Consider the following 22,508-nt stretch of genomic DNA (forward strand, 5'->3'; position numbering starts at 1 on the left):
GACAGAGAGACAAGACGAAAACCTTTTATTACAAAAAAAAAATACAAGCCTGGCTATGTTTTACCAAAACCTACATCAAGTCGGCCAAACACATGTAGCAAAATGTGCTATGCTGTGATGAGACCGAGGTTGAACTTTCTGGCTATAATTCCAAAAGGTATGTTTGGTGCAAAGCCAACACTTCACATCTCCAACAGGAGACCATACCCACAGTGAAGCATGGTAGAGGCAGCGTTATCCTTTGGGCTGTTTTTAGGCAGTTGGAACTGGGATTTTAGTCACAGTGGAGAAAATTATGAACAGTTCCAAATAGCAATCAATTTTGCAACAAGTTCTCAGGCCTCCTGCTAGAAAACCTGAAGATGAAGAAGAGTAATTTCACTTTTCAGCATGACAATGACCCTATGCATGTCTCCAAATAAACAAAATAATGACTTCACCAGAAAAAGATAATGGCCCAACCACAGCCCAGACCTGAATAAAATTGAAAATATGTGGGTGACCTGAAGAGGGCTGTATAGAGGAGATGAACTCGCAGTCTGCCAATTTTGATACACTACTGCAAGAAAGAGTGGGCCCAGATTGCCTTTTCTAGATGTTGTGATAGTCTCCTACTCAAAAAGACTGAATGCTGTCATAAATTCAAAAGATACTTCAGCAAAATAGTACTGTATTTATGCAACCACATTATTTTAGTGCTTTATTTTTTCCACCTGAAAAGATTTCAGTTTATTTTTCAGTTCAATTTTACAATTATGAGTAACATTGAAGGTGAAAAAAGTACTGAATTGTTTCTTCTTTTTTTTGGGGGGGCGGGGGGATGCTTGGCCTAACCAGCGATGTGAGCAGTCTCAGCTCGGAGCTCTCCCGCCTGTAAATCTGCTTGTGAGCTGAGATCGCCGCGCTACAGGGCCCATCAATTACCGGAGCCGGTGCGAGGAATACTCCTGGACCCCGAGGGTGTATCCAGAGCTGAGCAGGACAACATCATGACCGGCAGACCGCTGTGAGACGCCAGCAATGCCGAGGGCTGCAGGATCCAAGATGGCACTGAGGCGCAGGAGGACGCAGCAAAGGAGAACGCAGCATGTGCCAGGAGGATGACGGCTGCACGCCTGGAAAAGTTTGTTTGAGTGGAGGTGGAGGAGCCGTCAATGGATGATAAGGAGGCAGAGGTTGAAGAGGATGAGGAAGATCAGGAGCAGGGCAGGGAAGAGCCCATGGTGGGGGATGGTAGAGTGACTGGAATCCCACTTGTGAGTGGAGCAGTTGGCGGTTCAGGAGATATTGCTGCCACTGCTATCACTGAGCTCAATATAAGGCCAGGTTCACACTGCGTTACAGCAGCCCGTTCAACACATACGTTAAACGGGCTGCTGGAACGCAAGTGCCGACTTTGGCACATCTCTAGCGCAGATAGAGCATCTGCTAGTGCCCATTGTTGACGTGCGCTAGCGATGCGTCCGACATTGCAGTCAATGGCGACCGTAACGGACTACGTTACACCTCGTTTATGCCGCGTTGTAACGTAGTCCGTCTAACGGACGCCACAGACGCAATGTGAACCCGGCCTCAAGGATGTCTTTGCTGTTGTGAATTTTTGTAACTCAAAAATTTGTGTGATTCAACAGGTTCATATAGATACTGTTGGAGAAATAGCGCAAAATAGGGTCTTATCCGAGATTCAGATGGTAGACACAATAGGATTGTACTCACCAGATAAAGCCAGTTCATGACTTATGATAATATTCGCTGCAGCAGATCCACAGGCCCAACAATGACCAAGCGAAGTAAAAAAAAAGTGGGTAGATGTGGATTTACTCTGCGCTGTTGAGTAAGTGAAAGTCCAGACATATGTCATATAGGTTGTGGCTTTATTCAACGTATTTCAGAGTTCACAGACTACTTCATCAGGAAAATACCACAAATATACAAACACAGACGTTTCAAGAGATCTTTAATAGACATCTTATTATATATATTCTTATATATGTAATGTATTAAAGGGGGCCCTTGGGGAGGGACAGCTACCGGAGTCTATGAGGGAGGCAACAATTGTGGTTTTGCCCAAGGAAGTGAAAGATGCTCGGAGACCGGATTTGTGTAGGCCCATCTCTCTTCTGTTGGTAGACGTCAAATTATTTGTCAAAAGTTCTGGCTGGCAGGCATGCTGGCGAGGGTGGTTCACCCAGACCAGTCTGGGTTTATGTCTAATAAATCAACAGCCATCAATCTGAGGAGGCTATTCTTGAGTATTCAACCACTGGCGGACAATGCGGGATGCAGAGCGGTGGCTTCTTTGGATGCTCATAAGGCATTTGATTTTGTAGAGTGGGAATATCTGTGGATGGTGCTTTGGCAGGTGGGTTTTGGGCCGATTTTCATTTCTTGGTTAAGGCCGCTCTATTCCTGCCCATTGGCTAGAATAAGGGTGAACGGAGAGAGATCTGATAAATTTTATATTACCAGAGGGACTCGGCAGGGATGTCCCCTCTCTCCATTACTGTTCGCCCTCGCGGTAGAGCCACTTGCTGCTCATATTCGGAGAGCAGCTGGAGTTAAAGGCTTTAAGTATGGCCCGGTGGAGGAAAAGATTGCACTTTATGCAGATGACGTTCTTCTGTTTTTGTGGGATCCCCTCAAGTCATTAAGTCGGGCGGTAGCTATTGTCGAGCGGTTTGGGGTTATGTCTGGATTGAAGATAAATTGGGATAAATCCAATCTTATGATGGTAGACAGGGATAGACTGGGTGAGTTGGGAGAGTTTGGATGTACTAAACTTAGAGTGGTTGACCAGTTTAACTATCTAGGAATACAGATTGCTCTACCGATCAAGGAATATTATAGGCTGAATGTGCTTCCGCTCCTGGCAAAATTTAAAGATAAGGCCCAGACTGGGTGCAAACTGCGTCTCTCAGTGGTGAGTAGGACGAACTTTAAATGATACTTATGCCGAAACTCCTATATGTGCTTCATAATTCGCCGATCTGGCTCCCGTGGGGTTTATTCCAAAGACTTAATTCAATATTTAGAGACTTGGTTTGGGTGGACGTCAACCTAGGATAAAACTAAAGATCTTGCAGAGACCTAAGGATGGAGGGGGACTGGCTCTGCCAAATCCTTGGATATACTTCCTGGCGTCCCAAGGCCAACATATTAGACGGTGGGTATCGGGTCGGTGGGAGCTCAGTACAGGCTATCTTTGGGTATCTGGTTCAGAGGGTCCATTTGGTGCAGGGGCTGGAGGATGGAAGTTTTGGGCGGTTGGGTAAGAGGCTTCCCACTCTGGGTCTGATGCAGAAGACGTGGTCCAGGATAAAAAAGATTAGAGAGATTTATGAAATGACGATCTGTACTCCAGTCTGGATGAGCGAAAATTTTGGGTGAATTCCATAAATTGGGGGAACAGAAAGCTTGGTCGAGTAAGGGGATATGTTATATATCGGGAGTTCAGGCCATTTGAGTCTTTACAAGATGAATTTCAGGTGCCAGATACGGATCGGTTTCTTTATATAAAGGTTCAGCAGGCCTATAGGCTGCAGAGGCGTGTTAGCGGTCTAAGGGTTCAGAAAGACATTTTACTAGACTATATTTGTATGGATGGGAACATGAGAAGGGTTATTTCCACGATCTATGAAGACCTGTTACACACCTTTCTGACGCGGCACACTATTCGAGCACGGGACAAATGGGAGGAAGAATTGGGGGTATTAGATGATGAAGTCTGGGAGTCTATTTTAGAATATATTCCGAATTTGTCACTTAGTGAGCCTGCTCATATATTACAATTATTTACCATTCATAGAGCTTACAGATCCCCTGAGTTTCTACATAGGGTCGGTGTGAGAAGCACTTCTGAATGTCCGAGATGTATGAATGAGGGCTCAGGTATTTTTCATATGTTATGGGAATGTCCGAGGTTACAAGCTTTTTGGATTGTGATGATTAGTATGATTGAGGGAGGTAAGAATGTGTAGTGCCTAGGACTCAGTTAGTGTGCATGTTGAAGAAATTAGTATTAATATCTCAAAGAAGCTGGCCGTGGCCAGGCTGCTGTTCATGGCCAGGAAATTAATTGTCAGATATTGGGTGAGGGCTGAACCACCCTCCAGAAAGGGATATATTCAGCAAGTGGATTATACAGTTTGTGTAGATGAAAGTATATATCGGAGAAGAAATGCGTTACAAAAGTTTGAGCAAATTTGGGCATCATGGTTGCGGATAACGTAGGGTGGTATATGGACCTTTAAGATATAGTAGAAGTTGCATAAAGGCTCCTGAGTGTCCTGTTACAGCTGCATATTACAGTGTGGTGTATATATTGCAAATTTTGGTTTTGGTTCCCAAAGGGAGGTGAAAATGTGATTGCTGTATACTGGGGGGGGGAAGGTTTGGGGGTGGGAGCTGGGCGGGAGTACCAAAAAAATTTTAATTGCCTAATTGTATGTTATTTGGAATAAGTTGTATTTGCTTTACTTGTTGAATAAAAATATCTGATTTAAAAAGAAGGTTTTTTTTATTTTTTTTAACTTGACAAATACTTTTAACCCCTTCCCGACCTTTGACGCATACGCTGCGTCATGAAAGTCGGTGCCATTCCAACCCATGACGCAGCATATGCGTCATGGAAAGATCGCGTCCCTGCAGATCGGGTGAAAGGGTTAACTCCCATTTCACCCGATCTGCAGGGACAGTGGGAGTGGTAGTTTAGCCCAGGGGGGGTGGCTTCACCCCCTCGTGGCTACGATCGCTCTGATTGGCTGTTGAAAGTGAAACTGCCAATCAGAGCGATTTGTAATATTTCACCTAAAAAAAATGGTGAAATATTACAATCCAGCCATGGCCGATGCTGCAATATCATCGGCCATGGCTGGACACACTAATGTGCACCCACCCCACCCCTCCGATCGCCCCCCCCAGCCCCCCGATCTGTGGTCCGCTCCCCTCGGTCCTGTGCTCCGCTCCCCCGTCCTCCTGCCCGCTCCCCCGTGCTCCAATCACACCCCCCGTGCTCCAATCAAACCCCCCCTCACAGCGATCCCCCCACCCCGTGCTCCGATCCACCCGCCCGCACAGCCGATCCCCCACTCCGTGCTCCAATCCACCCCCCCGTGTTCCGATCCACCCCCCGTGCTCCGACGCTCCCCCCCCCCCCCCTGTGTCCTGATCTCCCCCCCCTTATACTTACCTGGCCTCCCGGGGACCGTCCGTCTTCTTTCCTGGGCGCCGCCATCTTCCAAAATGGCGGGCGCATGTGTAGTGCGCCCGCCGAATCTGCCGGCTGGCAGATTCGTTCCAGAGTGAATTTTGATCACTGAGATAGGTTATATCTCAGTGATCAAAATAAAAAAAAAAGTAAATGACCCCCCCCTTTGTCACCCCCATAGGTAGGGACAATAAAAAAAATAAAAAATTTTTTCCACTAAGGTTGGGGTAAGAACTAGGGTTAGGGGTAGGGTTAGGGTTAGGGGTAGGGTTAGGGTTAGGGTTTCGGTATGTGCACACCTATTCTGGTCCTCTGCGGATTTTTCCACTGCGGATTTGATAAATCCGCAGTGCTAAACCGCTGCGGATTTATGGCGGATTTACCGCGTTTTTTCTGCGCATTTCAATGCGGTTTTACAACAGCGATTTTCTATTTGAGCAGTTGTAAAACCGCTGCGGAATCCGCAGAAAGAAGTGACATGCTGCGGAATGTAAACCGCTGCGTTTCCGTGCAGTTTTTCTGCAGCATGTGTACAGCGATTTTTGTTTCCCATAGGTTTGCATTGAACTGTAAACTCATGGGAAACTGCTGCGGATCCGCAGCGTTTTCCGCAGCGTGTGCACATACCTTTAGAATTAGGCTATGTGCACACGGTGCGCATTGGCCGCTGCGGATCCGCAGCAGAGTTCCATCAGGTTTACAGTACCATGTACACATATGGAAAGCCAAATCCGCTGTGCCCATGGTGCGGAAAATACCGCGCGGGTACGCTGCGTTGTATTTTCCGCAGCATGTCAATTCTTTGTGCGGATTCCGCAGCGTTTTACACCTGTTCCTCAATAGGAATCCGGACAAAAAACACTGGAAATCCGCGGTAAATCCGCAGGTAAAACGCAGTGCCTTTTACCCGCGGATTTTTAAAAAATGATGCTGAAAAATCTCATACGAATCCTCAACGTTGGCACATAGCCTTAGGGCTAGGGTTGGGTTGGAATTAGGGTTGTGGTTAGGGTTAGGGGTGTGTTGGGGTTACGGGTGTGTTGGGGTTAGGGTTGTGATTAGGGTTACGGCTACAGTTGGGATAAGGTTTAGGGGTGTGTTGGAGTTAGAATTGAGGGGTTTCCACTGTTTAGGCACATCAGGGGGTCTCCAAACGCAACATGGCGCCACCATTGATTCCAGCCAATCTTGTATTCAAAAAGTCAAATGGTGCTCCCTCACTTCCGAGCCCCGACGTGTGCCCAGTGGTTTACCCCCACATATGGGGTACCAGCATACTCAGGACAAACTGCGCAACAATTACTTGGGTCCAATTTCTCCTGATAACCTTGAGAAAATAAAAAATTGCTTGCTAAAACATCATTTTTGAGGAAAGAAAAATGATTTTTTATTTTCACGGCTCTGCGTTGTAAACGTCTGTGAAGCACTTGGGGGTTCAAAGTGCTCAGCACATATCTAGATAAGTTCCTTGGGGGGTCTAGTTTCCAAAATGGGGTCACTTGTGGGGGGTTTCTACTGTTTAGGCACACCAGGGGCTCTGCAAACGCAACGTGACGCCCGCAGACCATTCCATCAAAGTCTGCATTTCAAAAGTCACTTCTTCCCTTCTGAGCCCCGACGTGTGCCCAAACAGTGGTTTACCCCCACACATGGGGTATCAGCGTACTCAGGAGAAACTGGACAACAACTTTTGTGGTCCAATTTCTCCTGTAACCCTTGGGAAAATAAAAAATTTTGGGCTAAAAAATTATTTTTGAGGAAAGAAAACGTATTTATTATTTTCACGGCTCTGCGTTATAAACTTCTGTGAAGCACTTGGGGGTTGAAAGTGCTCACCACATATCTAGATAAGTTCCTTGGGGGGTCTAGTTTCCAAAATGGGGTCACTTGTGTGGGGTTTCTACTGTTTAGCCACATCAGGGGCTCTGCAAACGCAACATGACGCCCGCAGAGCATTCCATCAAAGTCTGCATTTCAAAACGTCACTACTTCACTTCCGAGCCCCAGCATGTGCCTAAACAGTGGTTTACCCCCACATATTGGGTATCAGCGTACTCAGGAGAAACTGGACAACAACTTTTGAGGTCAAATTTCTCCTGTTACCCTTGGGAAAATAAAAAATTGCGGGCTAAAAAATCATTTTTGAGAAAAGAATTTTTTTTTTTTATTTTCATGGCTCTGCGTTATAAACTTCTGTGAAGCACTTGAGGGTTCAAAGTGCTCACCACACATCTAGATTAGTTCCTTTGGGGGTCTAGTTTCCAAAATGGGGTCATTTGTGGGGGATCTCTAATGTTTAGGCACACAGGGGCTCTCCAAACGCGACATGGTATCTGCTAATGATTGGAGCTAATTTTCCATTTAAAAAGCCAAATGGCGTGCCTTCCCTTCTGAGCCCTGCCGTGCGCCCAAACAGTGGTTTACCCCCACATATGGGGTATCTGCGTACTCAGGACAAACTGGACAACAACATTTGTGGTCCAATTTCTCCTATTACCATTGGCAAAATAGGAAATTCCAGGCTAAAAAATCATTTTTGAGAAAAGAAAAATTATTTTTTATTTTCATGGCCCTGCATTATAAACTTCTGTGAAGCACCTGGGGGTTTAAAGTGCTCAGTATGCATCTAGATAAGTTCCTTGGGGGGTCTAGTTTCCAAAATGGGGTCACTTGTGGGGGAGCTCCATTGCATAGGCACACAGGGGCTCTCCAAATGCGACATGGTGTCCGCTAACAAATGGAGCTAATTTTCCATTCAAAAAGTCAAAAGGCGTGCCTTCCCTTCCGAGCCCTGCCGTGTGCCCAAACAGTGGTTTACCCCCACATATGAGGTATCGGCGTACTCGGGAGAAATTGGTCAACAAATTTTAGGATACATTTTATCCTATTGCCCATGTGAAAATGAAAAAATTGAGGCGAAAAGAAATTTTTTGTGAAAAAAAAGTACTTTTTCATTTTGACGGATCAATTTGTGAAGCACCTGAGGGTTTAACCCCTTCATGACCCAGCCTATTTTGACCTTAAAGACCTTGCCGTTTTTTGCAATTCTGACCAGTGTCCCTTTATGAGGTAATAACTCGGGAACGCTTCAACGGATCCTAGCGGTTCTGAGATTGTTTTTTCATGACATATTGGGCTTCATGTTAGTGGTAAATTTAGGTCAATAAATTCTGTGTTTATTTGTGATAAAAACGGAAATTTGGCGAAAATTTTGAAAATTTCGCAATTTTCACATTTTTAATTTTTATTCTGTTAAACCAGAGAGTTATGTGACACAAAATAGTTAATAAATAACATTTCCCACACGTCTACTTTACATCAGCACAATTTTGGAAACAAAATTTTTTTTTGCTAGGAAGTTATAAGGGTTAAAATTTGACCAGCGATTTCTCATTTTTACAACGAAATTTACAAAACCATTTTTTTTAGGGACCACCTCACATTTGAAGTCAGTTTGAGGGGTCTATATGGCTGAAAATACCCAAAAGTGACACCATTCTAAAAACTGCACCCCTCAAGGTGCACAAAACCACATTCCAGAAGTTTATTAACCCTTCAGGTGCTTCACAGCAGCAGAAGCAACATGAAAGGAAAAAATGAACATTTAACTTTTTAGTCACAAAAATGATCTTTCAGCAACAATTTTTTTATTTTTCCAATGCTAAAAAGAGAAACTGAACCACGAAAGTTGTTGTCCAATTTGTCCTGAGTACGCTGATACCTCATATGTGGGGGTAAACCACTGTTTGGGCGCACGGCAGGGCTTGGAAGGGAAGGAGCGCCATTTGACTTTTTGAATGAAAAATTGGCTCCACTCTTTAGCGGACACCATGTCACATTTGAAGAGACCCTGTGTGCTTAAACATTGGATCTCCCCCACAAGTGACCCCATTTTGGAAACTGGACCCCCCAAGGAACTTATATAGATGCCTAGTGAGCACTTTAAACCCTCAGGTGCTTCACAAATTGATCCGTAAAAATGAAAAAGTACTTTTTTTTCACAAAAAATTTCTTTTCGCCTCAATTGTTTCATTTTCACATGGGCAATAGGATAAAATGGATCCTAAAATTTGTTGAGCAATTTCTCCCGAGTACGCCGATACCTCATATGTGGGGGTAAACCACTGTTTGGGCACACGGCAGGGCTCGGAAGGGAAGGCGCGCCTTTTGACTTTTTGAATGGAAAATTAGCTCCAATTGTTAGCGGACACCATGTCGCATTTGGAGCGCCCCTGTGTGCCTATGCAATGGAGCTCCCCCACAAGTGACCCCATTTTGGAAACTAGACCCCCCAAGGAACTTATCTAGATGCATACTGAGCACTTTAAACCCCCAGGTGCTTCACAGAAGTTTATAATGCAGAGCCATGAAAATAAAAAATAATTTTTCTTTTCTCAAAAATGATTTTTTAGCCTGGAGTTTCCTATTTTGCCAATGGTAATAGGAGAAATTGGACCACAAATGTTGTTGTCCAGTTTGTCCTGAGTACGCAGATACCCCATATGTGGGGGTAAACCACTGTTTGGGCACACGGCAGGGCTCAGAAGGGAAGGCACGCCATTTGGCTTTTTAAATGGAAAATTAGCTCCAATCATTAGCGGACACCATGTTGCGTTTGGAGAGCCCCTGTGTGCCTAAACATTGGAGATCCCCCACAAATGACCCCATTTTGGAAACTAGACCCCCAAAGGAACTAATCTAGATGTGTGGTGAGCACTTTGAACCCTCAAGTGCTTCACAGAAGTTTATAACGCAGAGCCATGAAAATAAAATAAAAAATTTCTTTTCTCAAAAATGATTTTTTAGCCCGCAATTTTTTATTTTCCCAAGGGTAACAGGAGAAATTTGACCCCAAAAGTTGTTGTACAGTTTCTCCTGAGTACGCTGATACCCCATATGTGGGGGTAAACCACTGTTTAGGCACATGCTGGGGCTCGGAAGTGAAGTAGTGACGTTTTGAAATGCAGACTTTGATGGAATGCTCTGCGGGCGTCACGTTGCGTTTGCAGAGCCCCTGATGTGGCTAAACAGTAGAAACCCCCCACAAGTGACCCCATTTTGGAAACTAGACCCCGAAAGGAACTTATCTAGATGTGAGGTGAGCACTTTGAACCCCCAAGTGCTTCACAGAAGTTCATAATACAGAGCAGTGAAAATAATAAATACGTTTTCTTTCCTCAAAAATAATTTTTTAGCCCAGAATTTTTTAATTTTCCCAAGGGTAACAGGAGAAATTTGACCCCAATATTTGTTGTCCAGTTTCTCCTGAGTACGGTGATACCCCATATGTGGGGGTAAACTACTATTTGGGCACTTGCCGGGGCTCGGAAGTGAAGTAGTGACGTTTTGAAATACAGGCTTTGATGGAATGCTCTACGGGCGTCACGTTGCGTTTGCAGAGCCCCTGATGTGACTAAACAGTAGAAACCCCCCACAAGTCACCCCATTTTGGAAACTAGACCCCCCAAGGAACTTATCTAGATATGTGGTGAGCACTTTCAACCCCCAAGTGCTTCTCAGAAGTTTATAACGCAGAGCCGTGAAAATAATAAATACGTTTTCTTTCCTCAAAAATAATTTTTTAGCCCAGAATTTTTTATTTTCCCAAGGGTTACAGGAGAAATTGGACCACAAAAGTTGTTGTCCAGTTTCTCCTGAGTACGCTGATACCCCATGTGTGGGGGTAAACCACTGTTTGGGCACACGTCGGGGCTCAGAAGGGAAGAAGTGACTTTTGAAATGCAGACTTTGATGGAATGGTCTGCGGGCGTCACGTTGCGTTTGCAGAGCCCCTGGTGTGCCTAAACAGTAGAAACCCCCCCACAAGTGACCCCATTTTGGAAACTAGACCCCCAAAGGAACTTATCTAGATATGTGGTGAGCACTTTGAACCCCCAAGTGCTTTACAGAAGCTTATAACGCAGAGCTGTGAAAATAATAAATACGTTTTCTTTCCTCAAAAATAATTTTTTAGCCCAGAATTTTTTATTTTCCCAAGGGTTACAGGAGAAATTGGACCCCAAAAGTTGTTGTCCAGTTTCTCCTGAGTACTCCGATACCCCATGTGTGGGGGTAAACCACTGTTTGGGCGCACGTCGGGGCTCAGAAGGGAAGAAGTGACTTTTGAAATGCAGACTTTGATGGAATGGTCTGCGGGCGTCACGTTGCGTTTGCAGAGCCCCTGGTGTGCCTAAACAGTAGAAACCCCCCACAAGTGACCCCATTTTGGAAACTAGACCCCCCAAGGAACTTATCTAGATATGTGCTGAGCACTTTGAACCCCCAAGTGCTTCACAGACGTTTACAACGCAGAGCCGTGAAAATAAAAAATCATTTTTCGTTCCTCAAAAATGTTTTAGCAAGCAATTTTTTATTTTCTCAAGGGTAACAGGAGAAATTGGACCCCAGTAATTGTTGCGCAGTTTGTCCTGAGTATGCTGGTACCTCATATGTGGGGGTAAACCACTGTTTGGGCACACCTCGGGGCTCGGAAGTGAGGGAGCACCATTTGACTTTTTGAATACAAGATTGGCTGGAATCAATGGTGGCGCCATGTTGCGTTTGGAGACCCCCTGATGTGCCTAAACAGTGGAAACCCCTCAATTCTAACTCCAACACACCCCTAACCCTTATCCCAACTGTAGCCATAACCCTAATCACAACCCTAACCCCAACACACCCCTAATCACAACCCTAACCACAACCCTAATTCCAACCCAACCCTAACCCTAAGGCTATGTGCCAACGTTGCGGATTCGTATGAGATTTTTCAGCACCATTTTTGAAAAATCCGCGGTTAAAAGGCACTGCGTTTTACCTGAGGATTTACCGCGGATTTCCAGTGTTTTTTGTGTGGATTTCACCTGTGGATTCCTATTGAGGAACAGGTGTAAAACGCTGCGGAATCCGCACAAAGAATTGACATGCTGCGGAAAATACAACACAGCGTTTCCGCGCGGTATTTTCCGCACCATGGGCACAGCGGATTTGGTTTTCCATATGTTTACATGGTACTGTAAACCTGATGGAACACTGCTGCGGATCCGCAGCCAAATCCGTACCGTGTGCACATAGCCTAATTCTAAAGGTATGTGCACACGCTGCGGAAAACGCTGCGGATCCGCAGCAGTTTCCCATGAGTTTACAGTTCAATGTAAACCTATGGGAAACAAAAATCGCTGTACACATGCTGCAGAAAAACAGCACGGAAACGCAGCGGTTTACATTCCGCAGCATGTCGCTTCTTTCTGCGGATTCCGCAGCGGTTTTACAACTGCTCCAATAGAAAATCGCAGTTGTAAAACCGCAGTGAAATGCGCAGAAAAACCGCGGTAAATCCACAGCGGTTTAGCACTGCGGATTTATCAAATCCTCTGCGGAAAAATCCGCAGAGGACCAGAATACGTTTGCACATCCCGAGCCCTACCCCTAACCCTACCCCTAACCCTACCCCTACCCCTAACCCTACCCCTACCCCTAACCCTACCCCTAACCCTACCCCTAACCCTAGTTCTTACCCCAACCTTAGTGGAAAAAAAAAATTATTTATTTTTTTTATTGTCCCTACCTATGGGGGTGACAAAGGAGGGGGGGGTCATTTATTATTTTTTTTATTTTGATCACTGAGATAGGTTATATCTCAGTGATCAAAATTCACTCTGGAACGAATCTGCCGGCCGGCAGATTCGGCGGACGCACTGCACATGCGCCCGCCATTTTGGAAGATGGCGGCGCCCGGGAAAGAAGACGGACACCGGCAGGCTCGGTAAGTATAAGGAGGGGGAGATCAGGGCACGGGGGGGGCGTCGGAGCATGGATGAGGATCGGTGTGCGTGCGGGTGGATTGGAGCACGGGGTGGGGGATCGCTGTGCAGGGGGGGTGATCGGAGCACGGGGGGGTTTCATTGGAGCACGGGGGGTGTGATTGGAGCACGGGGGGAGCGGACAGGAGGACGGGGGAGCGGAGCACAGGACGGAGGGGAGCGCTGCACAGATCGGAGGGCTGGGGGGGGCGATCGGTGGGGTGGGGTGGGGGCACAGTAGTGTTTCCAGCCATGGCCGATGATATTGTAGCATCGGCCATGGCCATCGGCCATGGCTGGATTGTAATATTTCACCAGTTTTTTAGGTGAAATATTACAAATCGCTCTGATTGGCAGTTTCACTTTCAACAGCCAATCAGAGCGATCGTAGCCACGGGGGGGTGAAGCCACCCCCCCTGGGCTAAACTACCACTCCCCCTGTCCCTGCAGATCGGGTGAAATGGGAGTTAACCCTTTCACCCGATCTGCAGGGACGCGATCTTTCTGTGACACAGCATATGCGTCACAGGTCGGATTGGCACCGACTTTCATGACGCATACGCTGTGTCACAGGTCGGGAAGGGGTTAAAGTGCTCACTAGGCATCTAGATAAGTTCCTTGGGGGGTCCAGTTTCCAAAATGGGGTCACTTGTGGGGGAGCTCCAATGTTTAAGCACACAGGGTCTCTCCAAACGCGACATGGTGTCCGCTAACGATGGAGATCATTTTTCATTCAAAAAGTCAAATGGCGCTCCTTCCCTTCCGAGCCTTACCATGTGCCCAAACAGTGGTTTACCCCCACATGTGAGATATCGGTGTGCTCAGGAGAAATTGCCAAACAAATTTTAGGATCCATTTTATCCTGTTGTCCATGTGAAAATGAAAAAATTGAGGCTAAAAGAATTTTTTTTGTGAAAAAATAGTACTTTTTCATTTTTACGGATCAATTTGTGAAGCAGCTGGGGGTTTAAAGGGCTCACTATGCATCTAGATAAGTTCCTTGGGGCGTCTAGTTTCCAAAATGGGGTCACTTGTGGGGGAGCTCCAATTTTTAGGCACACGGGGGCTCTCCAAACTTGACATGGTGTCCGCTAAAGAGTGCAGCCAATTTTTCATTCAAAAAGTCAAATGGCGCTCCTTCCCTTCCAAGCCCTGCCGTGCGCCCAAACAGTGGTTTACCCCCACATATGAGGTATCAGCGTACTCAGGACAAATTGGACAACAACTTTTGTGGTTCAGTTTCTCCTTTTACCATTGGGAAAATACAAAAATTGTTGCTGAAAAATCATTTTTGTGACTAAAAAGTTAAATGTTCATTTTTTCCTTCCATGTTGCTTCTGCTGCTGTGAAGCACCTGAAGGGTTAATAAACTTCTGGAATGTGGTTTTGTGCACCTTGAGGAGTGCAGTTTTTAGAATGGTGTCACTTTTGGGTATTTTCAGCCATATAGACCCCTCAAACTGACTTCAAATGTGAGGTGGTCCCTAAAAAAAATGGTTTTGTAAATTTTGTTGTAAAAATGAGAAATCGCTGGTCAAATTTTAACCCTTATAACTTCCTAGCAAAAAAAAATTTTGTTTCCAAAATTGTGCTGATGTAAAGTAGACGTGTGGGAAATGTTATTTATTAACTATTTTGTGTCACATACCTCTCTGGTTTAACAGAATAAAAATTCAAAATGTGAAAATTTTCGCCAAATTTCCGTTTTTATCAGAAATAAACACAGAATTTATTGACCTAAATTTACCACTAACATGAAGCCTAATATGTCACGAAAAAACAATCTCAGAACCGCTAGGATCCATTGAAGCGTTCCTGAGTTATTACCTCATAAAGGGACACTGGTTAGAATTGGAAAAAACGGCAAGGTCTTTAAGGTCAAAATAGGCTGGGTCATGAAGGGGTTAACAGTGACTTGTAGACTTTTTATCCAATGTACATTGCTTGAGTGAAATCTGCATTGAAACAAATCTGTGTTGTGGTTTTGGTAATTGCTTAGTGTACTTTGCTTCTTTCAGATTTTTAATCACAGAAATATTTATATGATTTTACATTTTTTAATTCCATTTTTTTTTCTCTTTTTACAATTTTATGTAGATATCGTGTAATTGTAGAAGGTGAAAGAGGAAACCGTCCACATATCTACAGCCAAGAGCAACTTTTACAAGAAGCTGTGAGTTCACCTAAAAACTTTAACACTTGACTAACAGATTAGGGGAAACACCTGAGATATCTACAGAACTATTGTTTGCTTTGTACATTGACAATAATTAAAAACATTTTATTGTTTAAGGATCTTATCAGTAGATTTTAGGGCCTATACCCCTTTCTGACATTGGGCGTAATAATTTGTTCCTGTGCCCTGGGACTTATTGACCAGGGATGGATTATTACATCTAGGCGATAGGACGCGCGCACAGCCTGTGCGCACGCAAACGCCATCGGGTGTCAGCTGATTCTGACAGTGTAACAAAAAAGAAAAGCATTACTGCAAAAATACGCACTCCATCAAAGAATACAAAGCCTGGTCTGCCAGGCGATACGCGTGGGGACATCGTACCACCAGGTTGTATTACTATGGGGGGTTTCCTCCTATTTATGCTTTAAATATCTAGTGATATTATTGTATATTGGTGGCTTCTCAGCCCTTTCTTTGGCTCATATCTTGCCTATTTTTATTGTTATAGATTAAATCCTTGTGCCTTATTTTTTTTTTTTGTTGTTGTTTTGATTGGTTCTTTAGGGACCTATATGGCACGATTTTTTTATTTTTTCTAGGCATTACTAGCGCATATACCCCATGAGCCAATTGGTCTGTGTTTAGTCGCCTTATTACGTCTAGGTATGGTCTTTATCACCTGTGTTGTTGTGATGTTGTCTACTTGTTTTTAATTGTGTTTTTATTGTTTTGTAGTGTGTTTTTTTGATCTGTTAATAAAATCAGTCTATTTATTTTATTTATTTTGTTTGTATTCTTTGATGGAGTGCGTATTTTTGCAGTAATGCTTTTCTTTTTTGTTACATAGTTTATGTTTATTGCTGCTTCCGCACCCTCATAGTTTTGTATCTATTGGCATTTGTTATTAGCAGTGCGCTCGACTCTTTTGCTTATTGACAGCTGATTCTGACAGCTGACACCCGGCACTAAGTGACCAGCAACTTTCTCTGTCAGTGCATCCCCATGCTATACAAGCGATCAGCGTGCAAAATATGATAGTCTCATAGTGGGGCAAAGTGAAAAATAAGTTTTCATTGTAAAAATATTTTTTTAAAAATCAAGATATTGTACCCATAAATATTTGTATTTAAAAAAAAAAAAAAAGTACACATATTTGGTATCGCCACATCCGAAACGACCTGACCTATAAAACTATCTCAATAGTTAACCCCTTTTTTGAAAACCATAAAAAAATTCATAAAAAACAATGCTTTAATATTATACCGCCGAACATACAGTGGAATAAAACGTAATCAAAAGAATGATATAAATAAATATGGTACCTCTGAAAACGGTTATAGCTCTCGGAAAAAAATGATGCAGACATAATTATTTTTCTATAAAATAGTTTTTATTGTGTAAAAGTGCCAAAGCACCAAAAAATATATAAATTGGGTATCGCTGTAATCGTAGTGACCTGAAGAATATAAGCTGCATTATCAATTTTACCACACGCGGAACAGCATAAAGCCGCCCCCCCCAACCCTACCCCCCCAAAAAAATTCTTAATTGCTGGTCTTTGTACATTCTGCCTCCCAAAAATCGGAATTGAAAGGAACTAGTCTCCAAAAAACAAGCCATCACATGAGTGTCGGCCAAAATATGGAAAAATTATAGCTCTCAAAATATGATGATGCAAAAAACTAGTTTTTTGAACTAGAAGCATCTTTTAGTATGTGACAGCAGACAAACAGAAGAACCCGAAGGACGCCTTGATGTGGCAATTGGGCTCACATACATTGGACAATTTATGCACGAAGTACCTTCCTTTTTTCATATCAATTTTTGCAGATAAATATTTCATGTGTGCATTGTATAGCGCTTTTCTCCTATTTTCTATGGCAGTAATGCATTTTCAATGTTCTAAAGTAATCATTCTTGGTAAATAATGGTGAAACCTTTATCGTTTTTCAACTTAAACAGAAAAACCCGATATAAATCTGATATCACTGTAATCGCACAGACTTGAAGAATAAAGTCGCCTAATCACTTATACCGCACAAGGAAAGGCGGAAAAAATAAATAAAACCACTTCTTCACCTGCTGTTGATTTTTTCCATTCTGCCTCTCAAAGATCCCAGTAAGGCTCGGCACACATTTATCCTGCGCTGAGCGCTTGCATCGGGGTTCCCGTATAAATCTCTGAAATACATGATTCAGACAGAACTCCTGTGAAAATCAGACTGCACTCAGATGTCATCCGAGTGCAGTCCTATTGTGAGATCTTTTGCAGTACCTGGGGTGGACCCGCAGATCCCCAACAACGAACCTCCCAAGGGTGAGCTGACCAGGTAGACCACCCCCTATACAGGGAGCGTCAGGGGCAGACCCAAGGGAGACTATTGCCGCAAAAGCTGGAACCCAGAGACAGGTAGTAGGAGGTACAAAATAAAGAAGCTAGGCGTAGGATGCACAGAGCGGGGTAAGATGAAGTACAGTTAGGTAAGAGCTGGGTACAGGCGAGACCAAAGGAGCACTGCGAAGGGGAAGACACAAAGGAAGCAGGACAGAACAGAGACACCAGGCTAACAGAGTACGGAGCGGACACTGGGAAGGCTAGACTGGACGAGGAGACAAGGAAGCCTGGGAGAGACAGAGAAGCTGAACTGGCTGGACAGTGGAGACTCAAAACAGGCAGTGCAAAGACAAAGGTGGACCTGAGTCACAGAAGCACAAATGACAGACAGGCAAGGAGCAGAGGAAGGAATCGCCTGATATACATGGAGTGCTGGAGGACTTCCGGGTCACGGTCCTCCAGGATCACAAAGAGGAGATACAGAGCACCTGTAAATCAGAAAGAGGAAGTGCTGGAGTGAGCGGTGCGCACGCGCACCCGACGAGATCCAGGGAGCGGAGAAGAATGAAGGAGAGGACGCGTGCCTGCAGGAGGAGCGTGCCGCTGCGGGTAAGTATGAGCGGAAGGAGTTGCCGTCACAGTACCCCTCCCCTTACTCCCCTCCTTTCCAAGACAGAAAGCTGGATAAAATCTGAGGAGCTTGTATGTTCTCACGGGGCTCCCAAAACCTCTCTTTGGGACCAAAACCCTTCCAATCAACCAAAAAGAGAGTTTTATCTCGAGACTTTTTCATGTCAAGAATGTCCTTAACCTCAAAGACATCTGGGTCGGAGAAAGGTAAAGGACTTTGAGCAGGAGAAACATGGAACTGATTGAAAACTACAGGTTTTGGAAGGGAGACATGAAAAGAGTTGGGAATGCGAAGTGAGGTGGGCAATTTCAATTTGTAGGCAACATCATTGATACGAGACAAAACCTCGAAAGGATCTACGTAGCGTGGACCCAGTTTATACTAGGGGATTTTAAGACGAATGTCGTCCAAATATACCACTACACTGGAGTAGAGTAAGTCCCGGAAAACATCATTCACAAACTCTTGAAACACTGCTGGAGCATTACACAGGCCGAAAGGCATGACTAAATATTCATAGTGGCCATCTCGGGTGTTGAAGGCGGTTTTCCATTCGTCACCAGAGCGAATACGGATGAGGTTGTAGGCTCCACGACGATCCATTTTCGTAAAAATATGTGCTCCCCTAAGACGATCAAACAACTCAGGAATGAGTGGAAGTGGATACTTATTCTTGATTGTGAGGTTGTTGAGACCACGGTAGTCTATACAAGGACGGAGGGTTCCATCCTTCTTCTTAACGAAGAAAAAACCTGCGCCTGCTGGAGAGGAAGATTTGCGGATAAAGCCTTTAGCTAGATTCTCCTGAACATTTCAGACATGGCTTGTGTCTCGGTAGGAGACAACGGGTAGAATCGACCTCGAGGCGACCTCGAGTAGAGCCTGGTACAAGATCAATTAGGCAGTCGTATGGTCGATGCAGAGGCAAGGTCTCTGCTTCTTTCTTATTGAAGACATCCAAAAAAGCCTGATATGAGGAAGGTAAATTTGAGGACTCAGAAATTAGACGAGAAGGTTTTCTTGGCTGAACCAGAAGAAGACAGTTCTTTTGACAGAAGAGACCCCCAACACAGGATTTCACCTGACCACCAGTCAAGAGTAGGCTCATGAATCCTCAACCAAGGAAGACCAAGCAAAATAGTATGAGGCAAGGAAGGCAGCACATAGAAGGCGATCTTTTCCCGGTGCAGAATTCCAATTTGAAGCTCCAATTCTTCGGTAACCAAGGTAACTGACTCCCGCAGAGGTTGACCGTCGACCGACGCAATCTGTCGAGGAGTCTCCAGGGATCTGACCGGAATCCGCAATCTCCTAACAGCCTCGAGATGGATGAAATTCCCAGCAGCCCCAGAATCTATATAGGCGAAATCAGAAAAACGCTTATCACCCAAATGCAAAAGAACAGAAAGAGTAAGGGATTGAGAGGGTTCAGAGATACCTAGGGAGACCTCTCTTACCTGCCCTAGGTGGAGGTGTTTCCCGGGCTGACTGGACAAGAACGCAAAAGATGTGATGCACTGCCGCAATAGAAGCAAAGACCTTGGGTTAGCCTTTCCTTCCGACGCTGGTCTACAGGTTCTAGGCGATCCACCTGCATAGGTTCTGGAGCAGTACTAGCAGAAGTCAAATTTGAACGAGGACTGGAAGAACTAGGAATAGCCGGAAGAAGACGAGGAGACCTTCTCTCTCTAGTGGTTTCCCGAGAACGTTCTTGAAAACGTAAATCGATGCGGGTTGCCAAAGACGTAAGATCCTCCAGGGAGGTCGGATTATCACGACCCGCTAACTCGTCCTTGATCCGAGGAGAAAGCTTCTGCCAGAAAGCTCCTACCAGAGCCTCATTATTCCATCCTAACTCGGATGAAAGAGTGCGAAACCAGATGGCGTAATGACCCAGCGGAAGCGTACCTTGATGGAGGTTAAAAAGGGACTCGGTGGTAGAGGCCAAATGACCCAGTTCATCAAATACCTTGCGTAAAGTATCAAGAAAGATGGAAAGTTGAGAAACAAGAGGATCATCCCGCTCCTAGAGAGGATTAACCCATGCCAAAGCCTCACCCTCCAGGTGAGAAATTACACTATGTTCCAAATTATTATGCAGATGACATTTTTCTCGGATTTTCCTAAATGGTCGGTGCAAATGACAGTCAGTCTAATAAAAGTCATCACCCGTTAGTATACATCGAATTTTATTGAAGAAACCTCCCAATGATAACAGTATAATCTCCAAAATGAATAAAAACTCAAAATGCACTGTTCCAAATTATTAGGCACAGTTGAATTTTTAAACATTTGATATGTTTTAAAGAACCGAAAATGCTAATTTCTGGAACTTGCAGCATTAGGAGGTCACATTCACTGAACAAAAAAGCTATTTAACTCCAAAACATCCTAACAGGCCAAGTTACATTACATAGGACCCCTTCTTTGATATCACCTTCACAATTCTTGCATTCTTGAGTTTTTGGAGAGTTTCTGCTTGTACGTCTTTGCATGAAGTCAGAATAGCTTCCCAGAGCTGCTGTTTTGATGTGAACTGCCTCCCACCCTCATAGATCTGGTGCTGGATGATACTCCAAAGGTTTTCTATAGGGTTGAGGTCAGGGGAAGATGGTGGCCACACCATGAGTTTATCTCCTTTTATGCCCATAGCAGCCAATGACTCAGAGGTATTATTTGCAGCATGAGATGGGGCATTGTCATGCATAAAGATGATTTTGCTCCTGAAGGCACGTTTCTGCTTTTAAGGTACCGTCACATTTAGCGACGCTGCAGCGATCTAGACAACGATCCCGATCGCTGCAGCGTCGCTGTGTGGTCGCTGGAGAGCTGTCACACAGACAGCTCTCCAGCGACCAACTATGCGAAGTCCCCTGGTAACCAGGGTAAACATCGGGTTACTAAGCGCAGGGCCGCGCTTAGTAACCTGATGTTTACCCTGGTTACCAGTGCTAATGTAAAAAAAAACAAACACTACATACTTACATTCCGGTGTCTGTCCCCCGTCGCTGTGCTTTCCTGCCTTTCCTGACTGTGAGCGCCGGCTGGCCGTAAAGCACAGCGGTGACGTCACCGCTGTAATCTGCTTTACGGCTGGCCGGCGCTGACAGTGCAGGGAAGCAGAACACCGAGGGACGCAACAGACACCGGAATGTAAGTATGTACTGTTTATTTTTTTTTACTTTTACAATGGTAACCAGGGTAAATATTGGGTTACTAAGCGCGGCCCTGTGCTTAGCAACCCGATGTTTACCCTGGTTACCAGTGAAGACATCGCTGAATTGGCGTCACACACGCCGATTCAGCGATGTCTGCGGGAGATCAGCGACGAAATAAAGTTCGGGACTTTCTGCTCCGACCAGCGATCTCACAGCAGGATCCTGATCGCTGCTGCGTGTCAAACACAACGATATCACTATCCAGGACGCTGCAACGTCACGGATCGCTAGCGATATCGTTGTGAAGTTGGTCAGTGTGAAGGTACCTTTAGACCATGGAAGAAAGTTGTCAGTCAGAAACGCTATTTACTTTACAGAGGTCATTTTCACATCTTCAGGAACATTAAAGGGCCCCACCAGCTGTTTCCCCATGATTCCGGCCCAAAGCATGATTTCTCCACCTCCTTGCTGACGTCGCAGCCTTGTTGCGACATAGTGGCCATCCACCAGCCTTCCACTACTCCATCCGTCTGGACCATCCAGGGTTGCTCGACACTCATCAGTAAACAAGACTGTTTGAAAATTAGTCTTCATGTAAGTCTGGGCCCACTGCAGCCGTTTCTGCTCATGAACACTATTTAGGGGTGGCCGAATAGTAAGTTTATACACCACAGCAAGCCTTTGAAGGATCATACACCTTGAGGTTCGAGGGACTCCAGAGGCACCAGCAGCTTCAAATAACTGTTTGCTGCTTTGTAATGGTATTTTGGCAGCTGCTCTCTTAAGGCCCCTTCACATTTAGCGACGCTGCAGCGATACCGACAACGATCCGAATCGCTGCAGCGTCGCTGTTTGGTCGCTGGAGAGCTGTCACACAGACCGCTCTCCAGCGACCAACGATGCCTGCTTTCCGGCTCACAGACAGTACAGGAGGAGAGCAGAGCGCAGCGCTGGAGGACAGACAGCGGTAGGTAAGTATGTAGTGTTTGTTTTTTTTTACTTTTAGCATGGTAACCAGGGTAAACATCGGGTTACTAAGCGCGGCCCTGCGCTTAGTTACCCGATGTTTACCCTGGTTACCAGTGAAGACATCGCTGGATCGGTGTCACACACGCCGATCCAGCGATGTCTCCAGGGAGTCCAGCGACGAAATAAAGTTCTGGACTTTCTTCAGCGACCAACGATCTCCCAGCAGGG

At 45.0% G+C, this 22,508-nt stretch overlaps 1 protein-coding gene across 5 annotated transcripts in view; it reads left to right on the forward strand.

The window, feature by feature from the left end:
- Window positions 1-22,508, forward strand: part of TNRC18 (trinucleotide repeat containing 18) — a 672,655-nt gene that overhangs the window by 506,979 nt on the left and 143,168 nt on the right. For all 5 annotated transcript variants that reach the window (XM_069733831.1, XM_069733830.1, XM_069733832.1 and 2 more), the window contains one exon: window positions 15,106-15,181. In XM_069733831.1, the coding sequence (XP_069589932.1) occupies window positions 15,106-15,181 (76 nt within the window). The remainder of the gene's footprint in view (window positions 1-15,105; window positions 15,182-22,508) is intronic.

This window comes from Ranitomeya imitator, chromosome 7, assembly GCF_032444005.1.
Source record: "Ranitomeya imitator isolate aRanImi1 chromosome 7, aRanImi1.pri, whole genome shotgun sequence".
Taxonomy (NCBI): domain Eukaryota; kingdom Metazoa; phylum Chordata; class Amphibia; order Anura; family Dendrobatidae; genus Ranitomeya; species Ranitomeya imitator.